Source organism: Henckelia pumila, chromosome 1 (genome assembly GCF_033568475.1).
Source record: "Henckelia pumila isolate YLH828 chromosome 1, ASM3356847v2, whole genome shotgun sequence".
Lineage (NCBI taxonomy): Eukaryota > Viridiplantae > Streptophyta > Magnoliopsida > Lamiales > Gesneriaceae > Henckelia > Henckelia pumila.
In genome coordinates, this window is record NC_133120.1 from 114,847,056 (window position 1) to 114,873,201 (window position 26,146).

The 26,146-nt window shown below is 32.8% G+C and overlaps 3 protein-coding genes across 3 annotated transcripts; 1 reads left to right on the forward strand and 2 right to left on the reverse strand.

Annotated features, from left to right (window-relative positions):
* Nucleotides 1–211: 211 nt before the first annotated feature.
* LOC140873176 (F-box protein At3g44326-like) lies at nucleotides 212–1,222 on the reverse strand. Its single transcript, XM_073276190.1, has one exon. It carries the CDS (start codon nucleotides 1,220–1,222, stop codon nucleotides 212–214), a length of 1,011 nt encoding a protein of 336 aa, XP_073132291.1.
* Nucleotides 1,223–8,634: 7,412 nt separating this feature from the next.
* Nucleotides 8,635–13,168, reverse strand: LOC140874945 (uncharacterized). The gene is made up of 7 exons (XM_073278450.1): nucleotides 12,613–13,168; nucleotides 11,883–12,146; nucleotides 10,204–10,720; nucleotides 9,712–9,911; nucleotides 9,515–9,627; nucleotides 9,304–9,444; nucleotides 8,635–9,011 (listed from the first exon to the last, which is right to left on the reverse strand). The coding sequence occupies exons 1-7, from the start codon at nucleotides 13,135–13,137 to the stop codon at nucleotides 8,933–8,935; spliced, it is 1,839 nt and encodes a 612-aa protein (XP_073134551.1). The 5' UTR covers nucleotides 13,138–13,168; the 3' UTR covers nucleotides 8,635–8,932.
* Nucleotides 13,169–22,879: 9,711 nt separating this feature from the next.
* LOC140873184 (uncharacterized) lies at nucleotides 22,880–25,258 on the forward strand. The gene is made up of 6 exons (XM_073276202.1): nucleotides 22,880–23,396; nucleotides 23,438–23,496; nucleotides 23,595–24,220; nucleotides 24,331–24,580; nucleotides 24,626–24,685; nucleotides 25,079–25,258. Exons 1-6 carry the CDS (start codon nucleotides 22,880–22,882, stop codon nucleotides 25,256–25,258), a joined length of 1,692 nt encoding a protein of 563 aa, XP_073132303.1.
* Nucleotides 25,259–26,146: the final 888 nt, after the last annotated feature.

Genomic DNA, 26,146 nt, shown 5'->3' on the forward strand with positions numbered 1-26,146 from the left:
ACAAATAGAGGTATATGCATCACATAACCGAAAGATTAAAATCAACTATCCAGATTAAGTCGTAACCTTAAGTCCTTAACCATATAATTGCCATTAATAGGCAGAAACTCGATCTCAAATTACAGATTTAGTTTTATTCTGCAAGTTTATTGTTCTTGGGATTTGGTGCACAATTGAAGCCAAGCTCTTTCGTCAACAAACTTGAAATAAGCTACAATAGTGTGCCACAAGCATAGCAAATGCCAAGGAGTGATGCAATGGCTACCGTTGCCGACAGTATATTAGATATCAGTTCCTCTCGGTCAATCTTTAATCTATGTAGTATTTTCTGGTTTTGAAAATGCTGATATCCCTTTTCCACTCTGCCATGGTTGATGCTGCGCGAACAAAGGAGAGCTCGATTCAATGCTCTCGTACTTTGCTGGCCATTGAGATGTAACCCGTCAATGCCCTTCATCACTAGGCAAATTTCCTTCCATATTATGCATCCTTGTTCTATCAGCAGTTTACATTTTACCATTATTTCGAATTCGGTTAGCTTGTGCTTCATTGAACTGTCCTCTGCAGGCACAATGCAACCAAAACAAAGATAAAAATCTTCATAAAGGAAAGGGTTATTCCTGCAGATGGATCGGGGTTTCCAGCTCGATATGTTTACAGCCCTTCCTGTCCTCGTGTTACACAGAATCCAGCTTAGCCGTATATTTTGTGCAATGTCAGAGCATATGCCTCCTCTTTTATTGTATCCGGTGAAAGCAGCTAAGAGCGAGTTCATTGTGACGTCACCCATGATGCCTAAATTTTGATCAAAAACATGATCAGATGTTTCGGTACGTCCAATGCCCAACAAGTCCAATGAAAAGGGACGACACAAAAACCTGTTAAAACCCTCAGAAGACTCGGAGTCGTTTCTTGTGGTCATGCCATCTACAACTTTAGAGAAAATGCAATGGCCCTTGTAATATATGTCCACCAGTGAAGTGAAATCACCAGGAGATGACAATAAAAACCAATCTGGCTGCGTGCTCTCGGAATTCATTTGTTGTCGAGGTACTTCACTTCTTCCTTCCTCGTACAAAATCAATGGAAAAGCATCGGTGTACAAACACTTGAAACTTGCTGTTTGGATGGCTGATGTCGACGGCCAGGTGTCGTGACACAACTTTTTCCACAAGCCCTCGTCTCCGGCAGCTTCACGGAGGTCATTACAAGAAGATGCCATGGACGCGAGGGTGCACCCGTCGAGTCTAGACATGATATCTATTAAGACATCCCTGTTCACCCCCTTGAAGCAATTCTGCTCCGACTTCATGTTATGATAGAGCTAAAGATTTCTGCACTTGGAACAGTTTTGGGACCTTGGATTAATGGTTTTATCAAGTGTAGGGATCAAGGAAATTAAATGAGCTTGAGGTTTGGCAAAAAACTTGCATATTGAAGTGTGGCTGCTGGAAATAGTATTAGGGTGACTAATATTAAAGGACAATTTTAAAAAAATTTGTAGGAGTTATTGTATTTGTGAAATCTGCATGCCGTATTTATTATGTAAAATAAAATATATTATATTGATATTCACTAGCTTTGCCTTGTCCCTGATGTCACGTTTGACTGGCTTGATGGATTAATAAATCCAATTCCATCAAATGTTTAGTATTAAATATTGGAATAAGGACAAATTGTAATATTGGAGTATTATATTATACTATCTAAAATTATAGAGTATTAAATATTGGAAAAAGGACAAAATTATAATATATCATCTTACCTCAATTCAACCAATCAACTAAGATATTTTACGTTATTACTTGCGACGTTATATTTAAAATAAAATTAAATATTTCGACTAGTACTTCAATAATTCTGAGCCCATATGATATGACATCTATATATATTTGTTCCAAGCAATAACTATTTCTATATCATTATTTCAAATTAAATAAGTTGATAAACTTGTTCAAGATATCATTTTTCCTTAAAAATGTTCCAACTTACTACCGACTCGAATCATGCTCATGCATCCAAACCTTGACGTCTCGTATTCACATTTTATCCAGCCACCAATTTACTTGTTATCTCTCTAGTAGGGGAAAATAGCCCCTTGGATCCATTTATTGCCATCAATTTGTGCTAGCTCGCACTCGTTGAACATCAAGAATCCGTGGAAATTTTGGGGATAAGTTTGGGGAAGATACCAAAGCTAGGCTTAGGCAGGTTGGTAGATTTTGTGCTCTTTTGACCATTTTTTTTAATTGCGATTAAAAAAATCAACTGCTGCATGTGCAAATGAACGGTGAAACTCATTTCGTATTTGTAATATTTAAAAATAAGTGATTAATGTAGATAAAAATATATAACTTTTTAGAATTTTACTCATTATATTTTAGCAAAAGAAAAAAAAAAGTAAATTTATTTCTTTGTTTTTAGAGGTATTCAAATTTTGGTTTAAATAATAAAAAAAGGAAATTCAAACCAAAAAATATGAAATCAAAATGAAAATCGATTTTTTTTAATTATTTTGGATACAAATGTTAAAACCGAAGTTGTGTTAATTTGATTTTAGATTATATATGTAAAAAAATAAACCAAATTTTAATTAGATTAGCAATTTTATTTATACTATGCATTTTATAAATGATATAATTTAGTGTACGTATTGTTTACATTAATTTTAATTGATTATTATTTGTGTAGTTCATTTAGATTTTATATTTAAAGGTTTTTATCAAAAAAACATTCCACTAAAATGATAATCACAAAAACTCTTGTGAAGCATGAGTGTTATTGATTAATTTTGTGAAATAAATATCCTATTTAACCCGACACATAAAAATTAATTTTTTTATGTTCAAAAATTATTTTATATTGTAGATATGTGTCGGTTCAACCGTTATATGAATAATACGTCATACAAGAAAACCTATAATATATCTTAATTATTCGTTTTAAACAATTGTTTAAACCGAATTACTTTAGACTTTTAGTAAAGAACAGAATCGTATTGAAACTTGAAAGTAACATTATATATTTCTAAAATGAAAAATGGAAATGAAATGATGTAAAATGGGAGCCAATCCACCTATCGACACCCTACTATTCCTGTTTATGCCCTATCTTTGATCTTTCCGGAATTCCAAAACGAAATTGAAGTGGTTTTTGAGAGATCTTTTAAGAAATATTTCTCAATTTTTTCTTTCATAAAAGCTGAGAAGTGTTTCATAAAAACTCCCCAAATCACTACCTAAATCGTAGTAATGACCATTAGTGATCATTATAAGGCTCCTAACATTATTTTCAACGAAGATAATAATGGAAATTGAGATCACTTACTTAATTTTTCCCAGTTATTTTTTAAAAAAAGTTTGACGAGCTATAACAATTATAGTGTTGAACGAAAACTTAACTGGGCTATGTAAAGTAAATATAAATTAAATGGAGTTGTGCAGATTATTTCATTTTAATTGAGTGAGATGAGTATTTATAAATTATAAAGTGGAACTTGTTCCACATTGGAAGGAAAAGTTAAATCATGAGTTCGTTTATATGATGCTACATTATATGAAGGTGTTTGACAAAGAAACTCTCGCTTGCGCCTATACATCATGTAAATCAAATGCCCGATTTGCATTGAAAACAGGCTTGAGTCGCTTGACTCATAGTATTAACGCGACCTAAATACATTGAGTGAGTGTTTGCAATCACTAAAAAAAAGTGATTGTTAGCTTTTGATTTAAAAAAATTATTTTTGTGTGTTTCCTAAACCTAGATTATGTGTTAGCTTATACTTAACTTAATTGAAATTCAAAAGCTAGTCATGTGATGATTATGATTCTCCAAAAGTGATTCTAATAAGAATATCATTGTTAAAATATTTTAATCACTTATTTATCAAACACTACCCAACTTTGATTTTTAGGTTTTCTCATTTGTTTTCAAACACTACCAACTTTTGATTTTTTTTAACTTTTTTATAATATATAAATTAATCGCTTTTATAAAAATACGATCTATTGCAAACATCCCTGAATGTAATATTGATTTAAGAAAAAAATTAGCTAGCTAGCTAGTGTACCACTCCATGATTTATATTACATATTTTAGTATATCTGTTGGATGACTTGGATCATTGGGGTAGATTTCAAATATACTATGATATTGAGTTATTTTAAATCCTTCATTCAAATACCCCATCAAATCCAAATTTTCAATTAAAAAAAGTATTGAACCCGAAGAATATTTGTCTTTTGGTGTCTTTTGGGTCAGTCTCTCTCAAGAAAAAAATTATTTATGCATCCAGCTTGAATGCAATCTCTCAAGAAAAAAAGTATTTATGCATCACTTGAATGTATAGAATAAATTTATTAAGTGCATACTAATTTTTTTTTTTTACGGAAGTATCAACTATTTTACATTTGGTACAAAAATAAGTGTTTGGTGTATAAAAAGATTGACATGACATATAAGCGCTTTACTTTTCATCTCGCTGAAACTCAAAGTGTAAATCATGATTTTGTATCTAATTTAAATAAATTGCTACCATAAATATATAAATCAACACGTAAAGTTCCATAAATTAACGTGCCAAATTTTTTTTAATGCATGAACCGAAACGGTTGTTACTTAAAAATAATACATTATTATATTACTATGCTTTCAATATTTTGTATCAATTTCATCTAAATGTATATCTATATCTATATCTATACCAATCTAAAAGTGTGAATAAAAGAGCAAAGTTTTACAATTGTGAAATAACAATTTTGCCCTTTTATTCTACATTTTATGTAACACCATATAAAATATATAGGGATATAATCTATATCTATATCTATATCTATATCTATCTATACCTATCTATATCTATCTAAAATTCATTTGAATAAAATAGCAAAGTTTTACAATTATAAAATAAAAATTTTGTCTTTTTATTCTACACTTTATGTAAAACCATATAAAATATATAGGGATATAAAAGTAAAATTCAATTTTAGTTAGGGTATAAAAGTAAATATATATTTTTATTATATATATAATATAAATGAATACATTAATGACTTTAATTGAATTGCAATTAGTGGATATTAATTGCATATTAACTAAATATTTCAACATTGTCTACACTCATTTAATTTAAAAACAAAAGTCTCTTAATTACATATTAACTAAATATTTCAACATTGTCTACGCTCATTTAGTTTAAAAACAAAAATCTAAATTTTAAGAACCTAAAAAACCATAACAATTCCATCTTCAAATATCTATATCTATATCTTTATACCTATCTAAAAATGTGAATAAAAGGGCAAAATTTTACAATTATGAAATAACAATTTTGCTTTTTTATTTTATATTTTATGTAAGACCATATAAAATATATAGAGATATAAAAATAAAATTTAATTTTAATTAGGGTATAAAAGTAAATATATATATATATGTATATAATATAAATGAAAACATTAATGACTTTAATTGAATTACAATTAGTGAATCTTAATTGTATATTTACTAAATATTTCAACATTTTCTATACTCATTTAATTTAAAAACAAATATCTCTTAATTGCATATTAACTAAATATTTCAACATTGTCTACATTCATTAAATTTAAAAACAAAAATCTGAATTTTAAGAACCTAAAAAACCATAAAAATTTCATCTTTCAAATAGTTTATAAAATTAAAAAAGATTTGTTACCTAGTATTTGCACTCAAACTTTATTTATAGTACTACTATAATATTTCAAGAAAAACAGTGACGTAAAGCCAAAATGCCTTATTTTTAAAGTTTAGAGCTTTTCATCTATCTATATCTATATTTATATCTATACCTATCTAAAAGTGTGAATAAAAATACAAAATTTTACAATTGTGAAATAACAATTTTGCCTTTTTATTCTATACTTTATGTAAGACCATATAAAATATATAGGGATATAAAAGTAGAAATCAAATTTTAGTTAGGGTATAAAAGTAAATATATATTTCTATTATATATATATAATATAAATGAATACATTAATGACTTTAATTGAATTGCAATTAGTGGATATTAATTGCATATTAAATAAATATTTCCACATTTTCTACACTCATTTAATTTAAAAACAAAAATTTGAAGTTTAAAAACCTAAAAAACCATAACAATTTCATCTTTCAAATAGTTTATAAAATTAAAAGAGATTTGTTACCTATGCATTTGCATTCAAACTTTATTTATAATATTATTATAATATTTCAAGAAAAATAGCGACGTCAAAAGACCTAATTTTTAAAGTTTAGAGCTTTTCAAAAATAAAAAGTTAATTCATTTGACAATGAGGACTATTAAATAAATTATAAAACATATTTTAATAGTGCAATATGATTTTATTTTGAATTAAATAATTATCTATTACCTATCTAAAAGTGGATAAAAATACAAAGCTTTACGATTAATAAATAACAATTTTTCCTTTTTATTCTATACTTTATGTAAGATCGGCCATATAAAATATATTGCAATTAGTGGATTTTAATTGCATATTAACTAAATATTTGCACATTGTCTACACTCATTTAATTTAAAAACAAAAAAATCTGAATTTTTAAGAACCTAAAAAACCACAAGAATTTCATTTTTAAATAGTTTATAAAATTAAAAAAGATTTGTTACCTATGTATTTGCACTCAAATATTTTATTTATAGCACTACTATAATATTTCAAGAAAAATGGCGACGTAAAACCAAAAAACTTAAGTTTTAAAGTTTAGAACTTTTCAAAAATGAAAAAAATATTTCATTTACCTATGAGGATTATTAAATAAATTATAAAAACTTATCTTAATAGTGCAATATGATTTTATTTTGAATTAAATAATTGTAATTTGAATTTTATTTGGTTATTTCTTTATGATTTAAAATAGCGACGGGAAGCCTAGAGACACAATTTTAAATTTAAACCTTTTCAAAAAAAAAATTATTATTTCATATATTTATGAGAACTTTTAAATAAATTATAAAATTTATTTTAATAGTGCTATAGAATTTTATTTTGAATTAAATAGAATTAGAATTTTATTTGGTTATATATTTCTTTAGGATTTAATTTTATACTTTAACTATTCATTACAAAAAAAATTATTGAAAGATAGTTAAAACACGGATGAAATAATAAAAATTAGAAGTTAAATAATTCAGTAATTTTAGATTATATTTTTGTATACCATCAATTTTTATTTTAATTGTGAATGAGAGGAAAAAAAATTCTAAATTGTGAATGAAGGGGAGAAATTTTCAAATTGTGAAATAACAAGTTTTTTATTTTTATTCTATAGTTTTTTTTACTGGATTGAAAATAGTTTGAGATATAATTAAATATAAAAATGAGATATTAGTTGGAACATAAAAAAGAAGAAGAAAATGTGATTTATTCTTTTATGACTTGTAATAACTATATTGATTAATATCAACGGGAAGCCTAGAGACACAATTTTAAAGTTTAGACATTTTCAAAAATAAAAAAAAAAAAATTATTTCATATACTTATGAGGACTATTAAATAAATAATAATAAAATTATTTTAATAGTGCTATAGAATTTTATTTTGAATTAAATAATTAGAAGTAAAATTAGAATTTTATTTGGTTATTTCTATAAGATTTATTTTTTTAGAAATTTTTTTTATAATTTAGCAATTCATTAAAAAAATTATTGAAACGAAGTTAAAACACGGATGAAATAATAAAAAATTAGAATTTAAATAATTTAGTAATTTCATGATTATATTTTTGTTTACCATCAATTTTTATTTGAATTGTGAATGGAGTGGAACAATTTTCAAATTGTGAAATAAAAAAATTTGTCGTTTTTATTCTATATAATTTTTTACTGGATAGAAAATATTTTGGGATATAAATGTAAAAATGAGATATTAGTTGGGGCATAAAAAAAAATAAAAAAATGTGGTTTATACCTTTATGACTTGCTAATATATTACATTGATTTGATTAACAATTAAAAAATTAAATTGGTTATTTATTAACTAAAAATTAAATGAAAGCCAACGTATGTAACCGACAAGTTCCAATTGGGTGAAAATTAAAATCACTAAAAACGTTTTGATCGTGTGCATGCAATATTAGATCAATTATATAGAAAGATAACTGATGCATCATAAATAAAATTGAATTAATTTAATTTTGAGATGTACTTCAATGTATTTTTTTTATGACGTGAGAACCACAATCTTATCTTTGATGCACATGAAATAAACTTTTGAATTAATGTAATAACATGCGAACTATGTAATTTAATTTAAGTTTATTTATTTATAAAAAAATTTAAATGATTATTTACTGTTATGGTATATTTTCATTTAAGATTATGTACGATTCCAATAAAATTAATCATGGTATGGAAATTTATATATTATGATGATTTATGAGAACTATTGATCAAATTATCAAAAACAATTTATGAAATCATGTTTAAGTTATATTTCATTATTTTTATCACAATAAAATTAATCATGGTACGTAAATTATGAAAACTTCTTAATGATTATTGTATTATTTCAATTGATTTTCGTAATTAATAATTCAAATTTATGATTTGATTATGAGGCCATGACAATTCCATTAAATATAATTATAAAAAATAATAAATAAATATATTATATAAACAAAATGACACCACATGCATCGCACGTGCTGTTTACTAGTTAATGAAAAAACACACGGGCTCTACTTAGATCAAATGACACAAAAACATTTTTCTTGACATAGAGTGAGTCCTGACCCAAACCCGTGTTTGGGTTAAGAGATTTAAAGGCAATTTACCCGTAAGCTGACGTTATTGCAAAACAATTGAACTATACAAATTTTTTTTAATGCAAACTGGTGGTATATATATACTTGTGTATTTTCCTTCTATTCTTATATGCTCTTCAGGTCTTCATATCTTCCCATCTCTCGCGTACTTGTCAATTTGAGAAATGTCAAGAAATTTGTGCAACCCACTCTCTACAAGAAACCTGCCAACACAGGCAAATAAAAAAAAAAGTGAGACCATATGAGACATAAAATGATATCAAGTTATATAATTATATCTTGAAACTTTTGAACCAAAATCCAGAAAACTAGATCATAGGTGGGAGAGCCTCTCAAACTTGTTAATCACTTCACACTTTATCCTAAAACCAATATGAGAAATCTAATGTTATCCACCATTTTCGCCCACGACGGTCTATTTCGGATGGTTTTCATCTGTTCATCAATATTCAGTGTATTCTATGATACCATACTGGCCTAATGTTATCTTCATACTTATCTCTCAGAGCTTTGGTCATGGACTGGCAACCTCCCGGGAACGTAGACTGCAAATTAACAGCTATATTCGGGTTGTGAATGCTCTGTCGGAGGTGTATCCAACCCATTTCTTCTCCTCTGGAATCAGAAACTTTGGCCCTATACATGATCCAAGTGAGAACAAGTATGCTTCAGATTGTTGTTTGAGGTTGGTATTTTGAATGGATACCTGTACATATAGGCATCGATCGGAAACGGAGCGTCGTTGGAGTCCACGAGGCACCCTTCACTCACCCAACAGTCCCCACAAGAATCCAGTTCATAACCCTCTAACCTTCCTTCCTAAGATCATATATTTGATAAGTCGTTATTGTTCTTGTCGTCGTCGTTTGCTTTCGAGGAGTTGTTAGCTGTACATATACATACCTCAATGTAGTTCCTGAACGCCTCAATCACCTCAGAGCCTTTGGCCTTGGCGTGTCTGGGCTCTGTAACAATGTTTATTCTCAACTCCACTGATTCCAGTGGCTCTTCCAAATCTTTTATTAGACTCCCAATCCCTTCATTTGATCCTTCAAGCTTCATCCTAACCATTTCAATGATGATTTTTACGACCATATAAGCACCTGAAAAGATGGCACCATATAAAACAATCTTTGTTTTTATAGCGAAAATTCTTGTGAATATAAATCCGGAAAAACTTTTTCATATTTCAGTTTTCATATTTCAGTTTTAGTCCTGCATGTTTAAATGTTCAATTTTTTTGGCCATTTCAGTCATTTTTCTCCAAAAATGCTTACGTGACACTTTACACGTCAGCGCCACATCGAAAAAAAAGACTAAAATTGCAAAAAAAAATAAAGATGGCGGAGTAAAATTGAAATATGTCCCATAAATGTGAAAGAATGAAAGATTTACCATCATCAAGAAAATGATTCTCTTTGAGGGCACCATGGCCTGAAGTTTCCATCATAAGATGAGCTTCAATTCCATCCTCATTAAGCTGAAGGCCCTTATCAATCACATTCCTGTAGCCAACTCTGTACAAGCAATGCAGGCCTCCTCTGTCCGTGATAAACCTTGTCAAGGCCATGCTGGTACGTGCGTCGGTGACGATAGTCGTGCTTGGGTGCTCCTTGAGAACAATGGAGGACATGAGAGCAATAAGCTTGTCTCCATTGACGGGATTTCCTTGTCTATCAACCACACCGCTACGATCGACGTCTGTATCGAAGACAACCCCGAGATCGGCGTCGTTTTCGAGCACGGCAGCTCGTGTTAAGGCCATGGCCTTTTTGTCCTCTGGATTGGGAATGTGATTTGGGAACATTCCATCAGGGGTGAGATTGAGAGAGCCAAATGTGTCTGCTCCAAGCTTGTCCACCACATCCCATGTGAAAAAGCCTCCTGATCCATTTCCAGCGTTTACTATTATCTGCATTTGTTTACTTTTTTCCATCACGCATAAACATTAAACAAGCCAAGTGTCCATCGATACCTTTTTTTTTTACCCCGGAAATTTAATGTCATTTTTGAGTCTTTTATATTATGGCATTTCAGTTTAAGTCCAGTACTATTTATGCTTTTTTTTCCCCCCAATATTAATAATTTTCCCACTTGATCTTGATATGACACCAATAATAGCTAGCGTTGATGTGTGTGTGTATTAATTATTAAAATTTAAAATGGCTGAAAATACATTAATATTTGGTGTTTTATATTTCTTTATTGTACCTTTTAAATTAAATATAATTAATAATTATTTGGAAAATTTTAAGTAAAACAAAAATATTCAATATAATAATATCCCAAAAAGTTGATTGTAAATTACCATGAAACGGATATAATTAAGATAATAAAAATATATAATAAAAATAAAAATAAAAAATAATAATTAAATTCAGTTGGTGAAAAACTAGAAGGGGTAGTCCTCCTATATTCTATCTATTCTATTTTATTATTGTTGAGGAATTGTTATGTTGGTATGATCAGCTCCTCTTTATTTTACCTTTTATTATATATTTAATTACCAAACCACCATTTTATTTTGTTAATTTATAACTACTTATTTATGAAAGTGCCACGTTTATAAAATTAACTTATTTATTTACAAATAATTTTTTTTCAAAATTGTTCTCTATTTTTTTTTATTTATTTTTTAAAAAACGTATTGCATAAGAATGCAACGCTTGCTCACGAATACTATATTTATATTATAAGTATTAGCATAACATCGATAAATTTTTTTGTAGGTTTGATATGACCTCGTTTTTAATTGCAAAATCACCCCATTTTATTTTGATATGTAAAATTTCACCCTTTAACAATTTTCACAAATCTTACTGGCAATTTTAATTAGTTATATTTTTAGCCTTTGCAATATTATAATTACCATTTTATTCTTTAGTCAATTTTTAATAATTATTTGATAAATGAAAGTTTGAAAAAAAAATGGATAAACATACAATACAACACGTACAACTAATAATATAATATAATATAAAATGAAAAAAGAGGGAAAAAGACAAGTCAGAAACAGGCCATTTGAAAATTGTACAAGAGACTCCCACTTATATTAGTTATATATATGTGCGCACCTTAAATCCTTGAAGAGGAGCGTCATAGTGCAACGGATGATTGACCTTTTGCTTGATGATTTCACGCAGATGGTTCGCGTAGGCGCTCATGAAATCGACTCTCGTGGGCGGTATCCGAAGCAACGTCGACACTTTGGCGACGCGGTTCGCGTATTTCCGGGCAGCCCGGTCGCATATCTCCTCCACTTGCGGCGATGTGAGGCCTCCTTTCTTGGTGAAGAACTTCAATCCATTTCGTGTGTATGGCAAGTGTGAAGCTGTCATCTGTCCATGCAATTTACTATTAATACTTCATTTTATAATATTTTTTTCCCATGACAAATTAAATAAATAAATTTTTTTTGTCAATGTGATCGTACTCTTAAAAATTCTTTATAAAAAAATATTCTCATAAATTTTTTTTTTGGAAAATAAGTTTTTTGGTCCAGTAACTTTATCATTTTTAGGTTTTGGTCCATTAACTTTTTCGATGTGAGTTTTGGTACATTAACTTTGCATTTTCAGTATTTTTTGGTCCTACTGCATATGTGTAAGCTTCTGATTTGTCCACGTCATCATTTTGGACCAATCAGAAGTTAACACATATGCAATTGGACCAAAAAACACTGAAAATGCAAAGTTAGTGTACCAAAATCCATATAAAAAAATTAATGGACCAAAACCAAAACATGAAAAATTAATAAACCAAAAACTTATTTTCTCATTTTCGATTTTACATACGCCTACCAACCATTATGGAAGCGTCATATAGAAATGGAGGTAGGACGGTGCTCATGAAGCAAGCCGGCGTGGTGGCAAGTCCCATGTCGAAAATAGCGCATCCAGCCCTACCAAGTCCGGCGAACAAGCCGACACTCAACGCAGCCCCCGATATCCTCGGGTCCCGACCGACGGACACTGAAACGGCTTCTCCGCCGCCGTTGGTTCTCCCCAAGTCAGCCGTCACCCACTCCCCGAAACTCTCCCCTATGGCCTCCATGGCAGGCGGCGTGAGGTCGACTGTCCGGCCCTTCTCGCCTTCCACCGCCACCCCACGAACGTCGGAGCCGTTCTGCAATCTCTTGATCTTCTCCACGTCTTCATCCACCACCACGGCTTCATTGAACCCTGTGGAGCTGTATGAAACTGAAAGCGGCGGCGGGAATTTCGGCGGAGAATACGGGAACTTGGTGCTCGAGTGAACAAGTGTTTTGGATTTGGAAAATGAATGGAAGTTGAGGGTTTGGCCGGGCGTACAAGAAGAAGCCGCCGCCATTTATGATATGCAAATGCTTTTGGCGCTCTTGAACCATTTCAAAGATTTTAGAACACTCAAGGAGAAGAAGATAAGATTTTTGGTAAATGGATTAATTAGAACCCTACATTTACATATCATAAATTCTAGCCAAAAAATAAAATATCTGCGGCTACAAGGTTCCAAAATCCATGCAGATTTTTATCTCGTTTCTATGTTTTGATTTCATATCCAGAAATGTTTTCCTGTCATATGTAAACTTCGATTTAAGTAATGATTAATTTGTTACTAATTATTTATATATCACGTAAAATATTCAAAGGAAACATCATCTAGCTTTTAGTTCATGATCTTATGTCAATTATATATGTATAAACATAATTACAATTGAAGTAGGAGGCACGCATATATGTAATTAATTAATGAGGATATAACCCAAATACAAGTAGAAACATATAATGGACTATTAAAGGGTCCAGCTGATCAAGATGGGCTTAACAAATTTTTTGTGCTCATACGTATCCAAATGAGTCGCGTTGACTAGTCTAGACTCGACCTCTTAAAATTAATTTTGACGAGTCATATCTTATTCGACACATTAAAAATTAAACTCGTACTCGACCTGACTCATCATACTCAAAGTTTAATGGGTTGTGTTAGGAATGCAATCAAAGTCTTACATTGAAAGATCAAGGGAAAGATCAGGTTAATATATGAAATGATATCTCCATTAGTATGAGGTTTTTTTAGGTGAAGTCCAAAAACAAAGCCACGAAGTTTTATATCCAAAGTGGACAATATCATACCATTATGAAGATATCCAAGGTTCCATTAACAAGTGGTATCAGAGTCATGGCCTCATCGAGCCAATTTGGGTGAAATCCTCGCAGACTTGAACGAATGAGATTAGGGCTCCCGATAAAAAAAACCGTGAATATGGTCTCGAGACGATGATGCACCTTGTATTTCATGTAAGACGTGTGCCTCAACGCAGTGAAGTGGAGTAGCCTTGATTGGAGTACAGATTGAAGACTAGCTTGGAGGACTGATTGAGGGTAGCTTCGATTGGAGGATGAATTGAGGGGAGGCCTAGCCGGTCGTTTGAGAGAAGGATTGCTGGGAATGCAACCAAGTCACACATTATATTGGAAGATCAAGACAAAAATCATGGGTTAATATATGGAATGATATCTTCATTGGTATGATGTCTTTTGGGTGAAGTCCAAAAATAAATTTTTATACTCAAAGTGGACAATATCATTTGGGTGAAGTCCAAAAACAAAGCTTTATACCCAAAGTACTGGACAATATCATACCATTGTGGAGATATCCAAGGTTCCGTTGCTTAACAGGTTGGACCCGTGAGATAATTATATTTACATTATATTTTGGCACTCAAATTTTTTTATTAATATAACCATAGTAAAACATAAACTAAGTAGTTCATAAAGCTCTCATCATGTTTGATGATCTCTTTGACGAAAATATAAACTGAAAATATTGCAAAAAAAATTCAACTAACGCATAAGACAAGGAAAGGAAAACTATATATATATATAGATTGATCCGAAATCTGATTCAAATCCAATATAGTACCTATGGGTACATAAGAAATGTATTGAATCGAGTCTTTTTAATGAATAGATCCGATCGCAACTTCGAATATGGAATTCAAAGGGATCAAATAGGAAAGGATACTCTGAATCATATATATATATATATATCAACCTAGGCGGATTTCGAACCACATAAGGGATCGATTAGTTAACGTGGCAACGTCTTTGCAAAAATCGAGACGGTGCCTAGGCCGCACCTTCTAGAATACTATATATATACATATAATTTATTTAGGCAATGTATGCATGCTTTTATATTGGTAAAAGCTAGAAGACGGCTGTATGTCTCTATATATATATATATATATATATATAAAAAAATGATACCCTGCACGTACACCCTTACTCTGCACCCTGTAGGTGCCTGCCAACGTGGCGCGTCCACAACCACACAAATTTTTTTTTTTTTTTTTTACGAAAAACGACTGATCAATCATGGACCGCCACATAGGCGGTGCCCATGTTACACTGCACCCTAGGGTTGCAGGGTATCAAAATTTTATATATATATATATATATATATATATATATATATATATATTATCTATTACATTCTATTACATATATAAATATATGAGTTCAATTGTGAAAAGACTTGTTTGTCCCTATTTTTTTAGCATTGTTAAATAATTTATGGGGATGTTGGTGTCATTTTGCATAGCTTGATTAAGACACTTTAATTCTTGCATTTATTTCTCCTACTCATGCAATTTGGTTCATGGAATTTATGGATAAAATAACTTGTAAGTATCATTTTGCTATTAAAAATTTTAATCATTGTGCTAACTTCTACGTTTATATATAGCAATTTGTAAATTAAATTTATTATTATTATAAGTTTAAAATTTTAAGTTATTCATTGTTTATAACATAATCTATCTATCTATTCTTCTTTTTCTATTTTATTTTATCTATAAATATATGATTTTAATTTTAAAAATACTTCTTGTCTCTATTTCTTTAACATTATCAAAAATTATTATTTATTATTACTTTAAAAATTCAAGTTATTCCTTCTTTATAGCATAGTAAAGTATACTAAAATATAATAAAATATTACATTACTGATAAGTGCATTTTGTGTACATTATTTTATGTCTATTTTGCATGCATATGTTTGGTCTCATATTGTTTTATGTATTTTTTTTGTGTGATTTATTTCTTATGTGTGAATTTCACTCTCCGGATTAATTTTGTAGGAAAATGGGTTTTTGAAGAAGCAATTATGGAGCAGCCTTGATAAAAAATTCAAATTTAATTTTTGGGTGCTCCAAATTAAATCTCCATTGTTCAAATTAAATTTCAAGATGTTTTGAAGATGTTGCCAAAATTTCAGCTCAATCCGACGGTTAAAACTCACGTAATGATTTTTGCAAGATAACTGCGCGCTGAAAACTGGAGGCAGAACTTTTCAGGCCATGGCATGATATTTTCTGCGCCGTGGCGTGAACCGAGGATTTTGAAGAAGTGAAAACAGAACTTTTCACGCTATGGAGTGACTTTTCTGCGCCATGGCGTGACGCGGACTGAAAAAATATTAATTTTCTAACATTAAAAGTTGCGATTTTTTGGGGCTTTATTGGATGGCCTTTCCAACCACATATAAAAAGGGACATATCAGACGTGAGAAAGGGTTCCGAAGTTCCACACATAAGAAACGCAAGGAAGGAGGCGGCCATCCAAGGAGAAGAACGTGAAGAGGGAGAAAACTTGAAGAACTCAAGAATCGCAACACTAGTTTTCTCTTCTTTCTTTTATATTTATTGGGATTTAGGGGATCCTACCTCCAAAACTTTGTTTTGATTTCTTCTTGAAGATTGAATTTGGTTTTTATGCATTCTTGATTATATTACTGTTTTTATTGATTATTTGGAGATTGATCAACTTCGAATTGATTTTATGTGGTATAATTGATACTGAAAGGAGATTTTATAACATGATAGGATAATATAGTCCATGGATCTACAACTTACATAGACATATGAGGTTGGATACATGTTGATAGTCATAGTCCAATAGGTCGAAAGCTAGAGGATTCCACAAATCGTAATGCAATTGCAATTGTTAAATAACACAAGGACACTTGGTTATTGCAATTTGTTAATTAGATTAATATAACTCGACAGAGTATATTGATAGATTAGGGAATTCCGTCAAAAGCATGACTTGAGAACTGAATTTCAATCATTAGAGAAGAAAAAGGGGTAGGTGAACCGATATCCTAACGATCGTTTATTTATTTTCTGAATTTAATTTTATTATTTTGTTTTTTTTCCATCTTTTATTTTAGTTTATTAATTTATTATCATGTTATCTTAATTAACTAAAGAATAATACTTGAGTAATTTTGTCAGACATCAATCTCTGTGGGACGATACTCGTACTTTGTACACTATATTATTACTTGACTCGTGCACTTGCGATATATTCGAGCTTAATTGATATATATATTTAGGTTGATTTTCAGTGGTAGTATTTGCTCGACCAAGTTTTTGGCGCCGTTGCCGGGGATTGAAATAGACAAATTTTACTTTTTGTTATTTTTTTTAGTTAATTTCTTTTTTTTATTTATTTTATTTTATTTCTGCATGATCTATCGTTGTATATTCTATTCTTGCAGGAATTCATCTGGCGTAATACTTTGAGATGATTCATCGACAAGTATTCACGAGTTTTACCCAACAACATGGAGAGCCAACAGAGATTTTCTCTTCCCATGTTTACCAGCTGTTATGGGGTGTTGTTGAGGTGATGAGTTTAAATCACATTTATCTGGCCAAGCTTGAGGGCACATGGAACAAACACCCATTGGTGGTGTCATATGACACTTACTTTGGGCGTCAACTGCTCTTTGATGAGTGCTTCTGAGGGTCGAGCCAAGGGCTGAAAATCAGGCGCTACTTGGGAGGCAACCCAAGAATTCTAATTCTTTCTGTTTTGTTTATTTAATTTCAGTTTTTTATCTAGTGTCGTTTCGTGTTGAGTTGATCATGTTTAATCCCTCAATTTTTGGATTTTCAAGGTAATATATAAGAATATTGATGGCCTAAGAAATGTGGTGCAGCAGCGGCAGATGGATATACACCACGATGATTGACCAGGGGAGTGTTATTTTGTTTTCATTGTGTTTATTTTTGTTTTGCATTTGTTCGTTTCTCATTTTGTTCATTATTCTAGAGCATTGAGGGCAATGCTTTGGATAAGTATGAGGGGGTGTTATTTAGTTTTGTTTCGTTCGTCATTATGTTTTTTATTCATATGGTTTAGATTATTGCATATAGTTCGTATTCATGCATATCATTATATTTTGTGTTTGTGTTATGTGAATAAGTAGAATGATGACTGTTAGCCGATGATGATAGAGTTGAAAAAAAAATTTCTTGAAAAAATGTTGCTTTTGATTGAACATGAGAAGCTGTTGGTTGAATCGTGAATCATATTAAGCACGCATGTTAGGTTGGTGTAGTGTCGCGAAGTAATTGATGAAGTTCGTGTTTGTTTGATCATTGCACAACAATAGATGTTTGTTGATCATGATAGTGTCTTTGGATTCTTGATGATTGTTAGACATTGTATGTATGATCTTGGGCGTACCTATAAATTTTTTGAAAAAAAACTTTTGTTGAAAATTAAGTTAACTCCATCCGGGTTACGAGTGAAGGATTGAAATCCTAATCCCTTGTTTTTGACTAAGTATGCGGAGTCCATGGGGTTAATACAAAATTTTTAAACAAATTTTAAAATAACAATTCCATCCGGGATTGAAAAATGGTTGAAATCCTAATCAATTTTCCATAGCTAAGTTTGTGGGATAAATGGGATTGTAGTTCCATCTAAGCTATAGACGAGGGGATTGAAATTCGAATCCTATCTTAGTTATAGCTAAGTTTGCGGGTAATTATTGGTGCTTAGAAAAAAACCGGGTGCAAAATCCGGAGGTACGTAATTATTCTCAAGAGAATGCATGTTTTGTTTGGGATTGTTGGGATGAAGGAGTGCTGGATTGTGATACTTGCATTGAATTGTCATAGGTCGCTAAACATTCTTAGGATGAATTCTTTTGAAGTTGCATGAAACTGGAATAACATGGCACACTCACACACGTTTACGTTAAACTGATAGTGTATTGTGAGCAATCAAAAGTTTGTGGTTTTAAATTTTTGAATGTGGGAACTTTTCGGAGGCTGTGCACGTTCATGATTCATTCTTACTTATGTTTGTGTTTGCATATTATTTTTGCATGTCTTGCTCGAGGGCGAGCAAGATTTAAGTATGGGGGTGTTGATAAGTGCATTTTGTGTGCATTATTTTATGTCTATTTTGCATGCATATGTTTGGTCTCATATTGTTTTATGTATTTTTTTGTGTGATTTATTGCTTATGTGTGAATTTCACTCTCCGGATTAATTTTGTAGGAAAATGGGTTTTTGAAGAATGAATTACGGAGCAGCCTTGATAAAAAAAATTCTAATTTAATTTTTGGTTGCTTCAAATCAAATCTTCACCGTTCAAATTAAATTTCAAGATGTTTTGAAGATGTTGCCAAAATTTCAGCTCAATCCGACGATTAGAACTCATGTAATTGATTTTTGCAAGATAACTGCGCGCTGAAAACTGGAGGCAGAACTTTTCAAGCCATGGCGTGATTTTCCGTGGCATGAACCGAGGATTTTGAAGAAGTGAAAACAGAACTTTTCACGCTATGGCGTGACTTTTCTGCGCCATGGCGCGACGCGGACTGAAAAAATATTAATTTTCTAACATTAAAAGTTGCAATTTTTTGGGGCTTTATTGGATGGGCTTTCCAACCACATATAAAAAGGGACATATCAGACGTGAGAAAGGGTTCCGAAGTTTCACACATCAGAAACGCAAGGGAGGAGGCGGCCATCCAAGGAGAAGAACGTGAAGAGGGAGGAAACTTGAAGAACTCAAGAATCGCAACACTAGTTTTCTCTTCTTTCTTTTATATTTATTGGGATTTAGGGGATCCTACCCCCAAAACTTTGTTTTGATTTCTTCTTGAAGATTGAATTTGATTTTTATGCATTCTTGATTATATTATTGTTTTTATTGATTATTTGGAGATTGATCAACTTTGAATTGATTTTATGTGTTATAATTGATACTGAAAGGAGATTTTATAACATGATAGGGTAATATAGTCCATGGATCTACAACTTACATAGACATATGAGGTTGGATACATGTTGATAGTCATAGTCCAATAGGTCGAAAGCTAGAGGATTCCACAAATCGTAATGCAATTGCAATTGTTAAATAACACAAGGACACTCGGTTATTGCAATTTGTTAATTAGATTAATATAACTCGACAGAGTATATTGATAGATTAGGGAATTCCGTCAAAAGCATGACTTGAGAACTGAATTTCAATCATTAGAGAAGAAAAAGGGGTAGGTGAACCGAGATCCTAACAATCGTTTATTTATTTTCTGAATTTAATTTTATTATTTTGTTTTTTTTCATCTTTTATTTTAGTTTATTAATTTATTATCATGTTATCTTAATTAACTAAAGAATAATACTTGAGTAATTTTGTCAGACATCAATCTCTGTGGGACGATACTCGTACTTTGTACACTATATTATTACTTGACTCGTGCACTTGCGATATATTCGAGCTTAATTGATATATATATATTTAGGTTGATTTTCAGTGGTAGTATTTGCTCGACCAATTACATATATAAATATGTGAGTTCAATTGTGAAAAGACTTGTTTGTCCCTATTTCTTTAGCATTGTTAAAAAATTTATGGGGATGTTAGTGCCATTTTGCATAGCTTGATTAAGACACTTTAATTCTTGCATTTATTTCTCCTACTCATGCAATTTGGTTCATGGAATTTATGGATAAAATAACTTGTAGGTATCATTTTGCTATTAAAAATTTTAATCATTGTGCTAACTTCTCTTAAAATTTAAGACACATTTATATATAGCAATTTGTAAATTAAATTTATTATTATTATTAGTTTAAAATTTTAAGTTATTCATTGTCTATAGCATAATCTATCTATCTATTCTCCTCCTTCTATTTTATTTTATCTATAAATGTAAGGTCCAAAAGTCCACTAGCTTAATTAATCACGTTAAGATAATTAAATCGTGTGATTTAATGCATGTTATTTAGTATGCTTAATTGTTATGTTAATTATGTGAATTATTTGAATGCCGAAAATGTTATGTGATATGCATGATTTTAAAGTTTTCAAGTTGGTATTAATTTTGGGTCGTAGGAACGAGCCTAGCCTTGGATAGAGTCAAGAAAAATGTTTTTCTAAAATAAAGTTGATGGGATGCAGTGTATTTTATTTATTGAGAGAAGAGTAAAATTTTGAAGGGACTTTTAATTGTAACTAAATGGCCGTGTTAGGAGCCCATTAGTCACAAAACGGTTTAAGTGTTCAGAATTTCTTCTTTTTTCTCTCATTTGAACACTCTCTTTTTCTCTCAAATCTCTCTCTCAATCGCTGCATCAATACTAGGGTTCTTCAGAGTCTCGAGGCTAGATCGTCCTACCACTCAGGTTAATTCCAATCAATTGATTCAGGCAAGTTTTCATCGGTTTGAAACTCATTCAAGAATATAGCTATTTTAAATATTTAAACCTTATGTTGAATATTGATGATCTATGCATATTTCTTGATGATTCATGAATATATATGATTAATTGTGAAACGTGAGGCGTTCCTGATGTTTTCGGTACAAGTTTAATGAGTTGTAAGCGCTTAGATTTTTGAAATCCAAGTTTTGAGTTTGAGTGTGTTGGGTATGGATTTTTTATTCAAATATTTGAATCAATGGATTGATGAATGAGTTTTGAGGTGTTATTTGAAGGTTTATCAGAGTTTTGAATTGTTTTTCCAAGGTTCAAGAAGATTGGCCGAATTAGGAACCCAGAAATCTAATTTTCGTGAAAGCTGTTCGCAGGCCAGAATTTTTATTTCGCGAATGTCCAGACCCTAGAAGGGGGTCCGGGTGCCCTCTGTCCCTAAAAATCAAAATTTTGTTGTGCACAGATGTTGGCACGGAGTCCGTGCCCCATCCGGACACGGGTTCGTGCCAGGGTCCGGACAAGGGTCTGGAATGCCGCTGTCCCAAAATTTTTAACCTTCGTTTTAAGGGTACTAAATTCATGTTCATGTTATTTTAAGATGTTTAAGTATATTTACGAGGTTTTATGCAAACATTTCAAGTTTTGAATGTCCATGATGGATGGAACGACTCACGTGGACCAAATAACGAGGATGTGGATGATTTTATTGATGATTATATGGGCGGACATGAAGAAGAGGCAGGGGTCGGTCCAATGGGCAATGCATGAGTGCGAATGCTTTAGAATGGAAAATGTTTTAAACAAATTTTGAATCTTATGTCGATGGCCATGTTTGGCAAAGGTTTTTAAATGCTATTTTATTTCGTGCACTTATTATATGCTCTTTTTATTAAAGAAGATTATGATTCCGCAAAATTTTTATTTTTAACAAATTTTAAGTATGTATGTTGAGTAATGCTCTGATGTTCGACTTTAGAAATTGGGACGTTATAGCTTGGTATCAGAGCAGTTTGCTCTGGGTTTGTTTGCACGCATGCATTCTTGCCACGATCCTATGCTTTGTCTTCATGTCTGTAAGTTTATGTTATGGATTGTTTAAGATGCATGATAATATTTACGACTGATAATTTGTGCATGGTGAGTATGATGTTATGTTTAAATAACGTAATTAAACAAGTGGACTGTGTGGACATCAGGATCATGGCTAACCATCAGAATAACCAGTTTTTGGCTGGGTTGGCGACTCTGTTGCAAGAGCAGAGTAGAGCCCAAAGGGAACAAATTCAACAGTTAATTCAAGCACAAGCGGGCGGGCGGAACAACAATCAGATCCGATATTTAAGCCGTTTAAGGATCTAGGGCCACCGGAGTTTAAAGGAGGGGTTGATCCCATTGTAACCGAGGAATGGGTGCAGTCAGTGGAGACCATTTTTGACTACATGCAGCTCACTGATGCAGACCGTGTGAGGTGTGTCATCTTCATGTTCCGTGATGATGCACGGGTTTGGTGGCAGGGAGCCCGTTCTGCTGTGGATATGACTACGTTGACTTGGAATGGATTCAAAGATGTGTTCTTATGGGAAGTATTTCACTATCAGCACCAGAACTAGACTTGCCAAAGAATTTCTGGAGCTCCGCCAAGGGAGCATGTCCATTGCCGATTATGTGAAGAATTTTGAGAGGGGAAGGTACTTTGTGCCCATGATTTCGGGTAATGCTGCAGAGGAGTTGAAGCATTTCACGAAGGGACTGAATGCCACAATTTGTCGTGATGTCAGATTGAGTGGGGCAAAAACTTACCGAGCAGCAGTCGATGAGGCTATGTTGTCAAAAAAATATGGGAATGATATTATCAAAGAATCGCAAGCAAAGAGAATCAGTTACCAGGGGAGAGAACAGCAAGGGTCTAGTCAGAAGAGGCCATACCAAGCGCCAGCTCAGAGGAGACCGCAGCAGCAGCAACAGCAGCAGCAGCGCCAAAACCCCAATCAGGCGCGACCTCGGGGACAGAATCAGCCGAACACCAATGCTCCAAGGCCGGCGAATGCACCTATCTGTCAGGAGTATGGGAAGTCACACTCAGGTCAATGCATGCTTGGGACCAATACTTGCTTTCTTTGCTAGAAGCCATGGCATTTCTCCAAGGATTGCCCACAATCAAAGGATCCTATCAAGGGAAGAGTGTTTGTTATGACTCACGATCAGGTTGACCCAGATTCTACAATTGTCACAGGTATGATTTGTATTGCTGATTTACCTGCTTTCGTGTTGATTGATACAGGAAGCTACGCACTCTTTTATGTCTATTAGTTTTATGATAAAATTGAGGGTCTTGCCGAATGAATCTATATCGGAATTTTGTGTGTCGTTACCCTCAGGAGAAGAACTGAAAAGTAGTAGTGTGGTAAGAAATTGTAAGGTTCAGATGCAGAGACTAGTGTTGTGTGCAGATTTTATTGTTTTAAAAATGGTGGATTTCGATGCGATTTTTGGGACGGTCTGGTTGACTCAGCATGAGGCTATTATTGACTGCAAACGGAGAACTGTCTCTTTAAAAGATCAGAATGGAAAACCATTTGTGTACCGCGCTACATCTAAGAGGAGCTCATCAGGTATGATTTCTGCAGAAACAGCGTGGCAGATATTGAGTAATAGGTGTACAGGCTTTCTTGCAAGTCTAACTGGCGAGCTGGAGGTGCAGCGACCGAAACTTGTGGAAGTGGAGGTAGTGAAGGACTTTCCAGAAGTTTTTCCCGATGATGTTGCGGGATTGCCTCAAGTCAGGGAATTCGAATTTGAGATAGAACTGATGCCTAGAACTAAGACAGCTTCTAAGGCACCGTACAGATTAGCACCGACTGAGATGAAAGAACTGAAAGATCAATTGCAAGAGTTGCAGGATAAGGGGTTCATCAGACCGAGTGTATCGCCATGGGGTGCACCGGTGTTGTTTGTTAAGAAGAAAGATGGGTCAATGAGGTTGTGCATTGACTATAGAGAGCTGAATCGAGTTACAGTGAAGAACAAATATCCCTTGCCAAGAATAGACGACTTGTTCGACCAATTGCAAGGGGCAAAGGTGTTCTAAAAAATCGATCTACGATCAAGCTTCAATCAGCTGAAGGTAAAGGATGTAAATGTGCAGAAGACAGCATTCATGACTCGCTATGGCCAATACGAGTTCTTAGTAATGTCGTTTGGGTTGACAAATGCACCAGCTGTGTCCATGGATTTGATGAACATGGTGTTTCAACCCTTATTGGATCAGTTTGTCATAGTCTTCATAGATGACATATTGATTTACTCTCGCAGTCTAGAGGAGCATCGTCAGCACTTGTCTACAGTGTTGCAGATTCTGAAAGAAAAGCAACTGTATGCTAAGTTCAGTATGTGTGAATTTTGGCTGGAGCAGATTTCATTTTTTTGGTCATATAGTTTCAGCTAAGGGAATTGAGGTGGATCCGTCTAAGGTAGAAGCGGTTCGAAATTGGGTTGCTCCAAAGGATGCTACAGAAATACGAAGTTTCTTGGTTTAGCAGGCTACTACAGGAGATTTATTCAAGACTTCTCCAAGATAGCTCTACCACTACTTCCTTAACTCGAAAAGGTGTGAAGTTTGTGTGATCAGAACAATGTGAGAAGAGCTTTGCAGAATTGAAGGAAAGACTGAGGTCAGCGCCAGTGCTAGCAATTCCCGAAAGCACGAGTTGTTTTGTGGTTTATACCGATGCTTCTAAGAGTGGATTAGGAGCTGTATTGATGCAGGATGATAAAGTAATAGCATATGCATCTCGACAGCTGAAGGTCCATGAGAGAAACTACCAGAGTCATGATCTTGAGTTGGCGGCTGTTGTTTTTGCTTTGAAGCTATGGAGATACTACTTGTATGGTGAAAGGTGTCAGATTTTCGCTGATCACAAAAGCCTAAAATATTTCTTCACTTAGAAGAAGTTGAACATGAGGCAAAAGAGATGGCTGGAATTGGTGAAGGACTACGACTGTGACATTAGCTACCATCCAGGTAAGGCTAATGCAGTAGCAGATGTATTGAGTCTCAAGTCTGCAACATTGAACCAATTGACAGTCCAACATGAGTTGATTGTTGATTTTGAACGGATGAGCTTGGAGGTACTCGGACCAAGGGATGTGTGCACGCTATCAGCAATAACAGTAGTACCTAATTTGCTCGATAGGATTCGAACAGGACAAGTTTCTGATGAACAGTTGATAACCTGGAGAACAAGAGATGAGGCTAAGGGTGGTACACTGTATACCATCAAAGACGGCATTGTGCATCACAGAGGTAGAATGTGGGTGCCAGCAGTAGATTCATTAAGAATGAAAGTGATGACTGAAGCCCATACTGTTCTGTATTCTATTCATCCAGAGAGTACAAAGATGTATAAGGACCTACAATCCTTATATTGGTGGCCATGTATGAAGAAGGATGTTGTAAAATTTGTGAATGAATGTTTGAATTGTCAGCAAGTGAAGATCGAGCATCAGAGACCGGCAGCACTCCTGAAACCATTGCCAATACCCACATGGAAGTGGGAAGATGTCACTATGAATTTCGTGGTAGGATTGTCAGTTTCAACGCGAAGGATGAACTCGATTTAGGTGATAGTTGACAGGTTAAATAAGTCAGCTCATTTTATTTCAGTCAAGAATAACTTCTCGATGAATCAGTATGCAGGGTTGTACATTCTAGAAATTGTCAGATTGCATGGAGTACCAGCGAGGATAGTATCTGACAGAGATCCTAAGTTCACTTCAAACTTTTGGGGAAGTTTACATAAAGAATTGGGAATAAAGCTAGCTTTCAATACAGCT

Coding starts and splice junctions, on each gene's coding strand:
- LOC140873176 (XM_073276190.1), bottom strand. CDS start 1,222: ATGGCATCTTCTTGTAATGACCTCCGTGAAGCTGCCGGAGACGAGGGC.
- LOC140874945 (XM_073278450.1), bottom strand. CDS start 13,137: ATGGCGGCGGCTTCTTCTTGTACGCCCGGCCAAACCCTCAACTTCCAT. Junction 10,721..11,882: donor CTCCTCTTCAAGGATTTAAG/GTGCGCACATAT, acceptor AAACAAATGCAG/ATAATAGTAAACGCTGGAAA. Junction 9,445..9,514: donor ATCGATGCCTATATGTACAG/GTATCCATTCAA, acceptor GATCATGTATAG/GGCCAAAGTTTCTGATTCCA.
- LOC140873184 (XM_073276202.1), top strand. CDS start 22,880: ATGTGTTCTTATGGGAAGTATTTCACTATCAGCACCAGAACTAGACTT. Junction 24,581..24,625: donor TTTCAACCCTTATTGGATCA/GTTTGTCATAGT, acceptor TTACTCTCGCAG/TCTAGAGGAGCATCGTCAGC. Junction 24,686..25,078: donor ATTCTGAAAGAAAAGCAACT/GTATGCTAAGTT, acceptor GTATTGATGCAG/GATGATAAAGTAATAGCATA.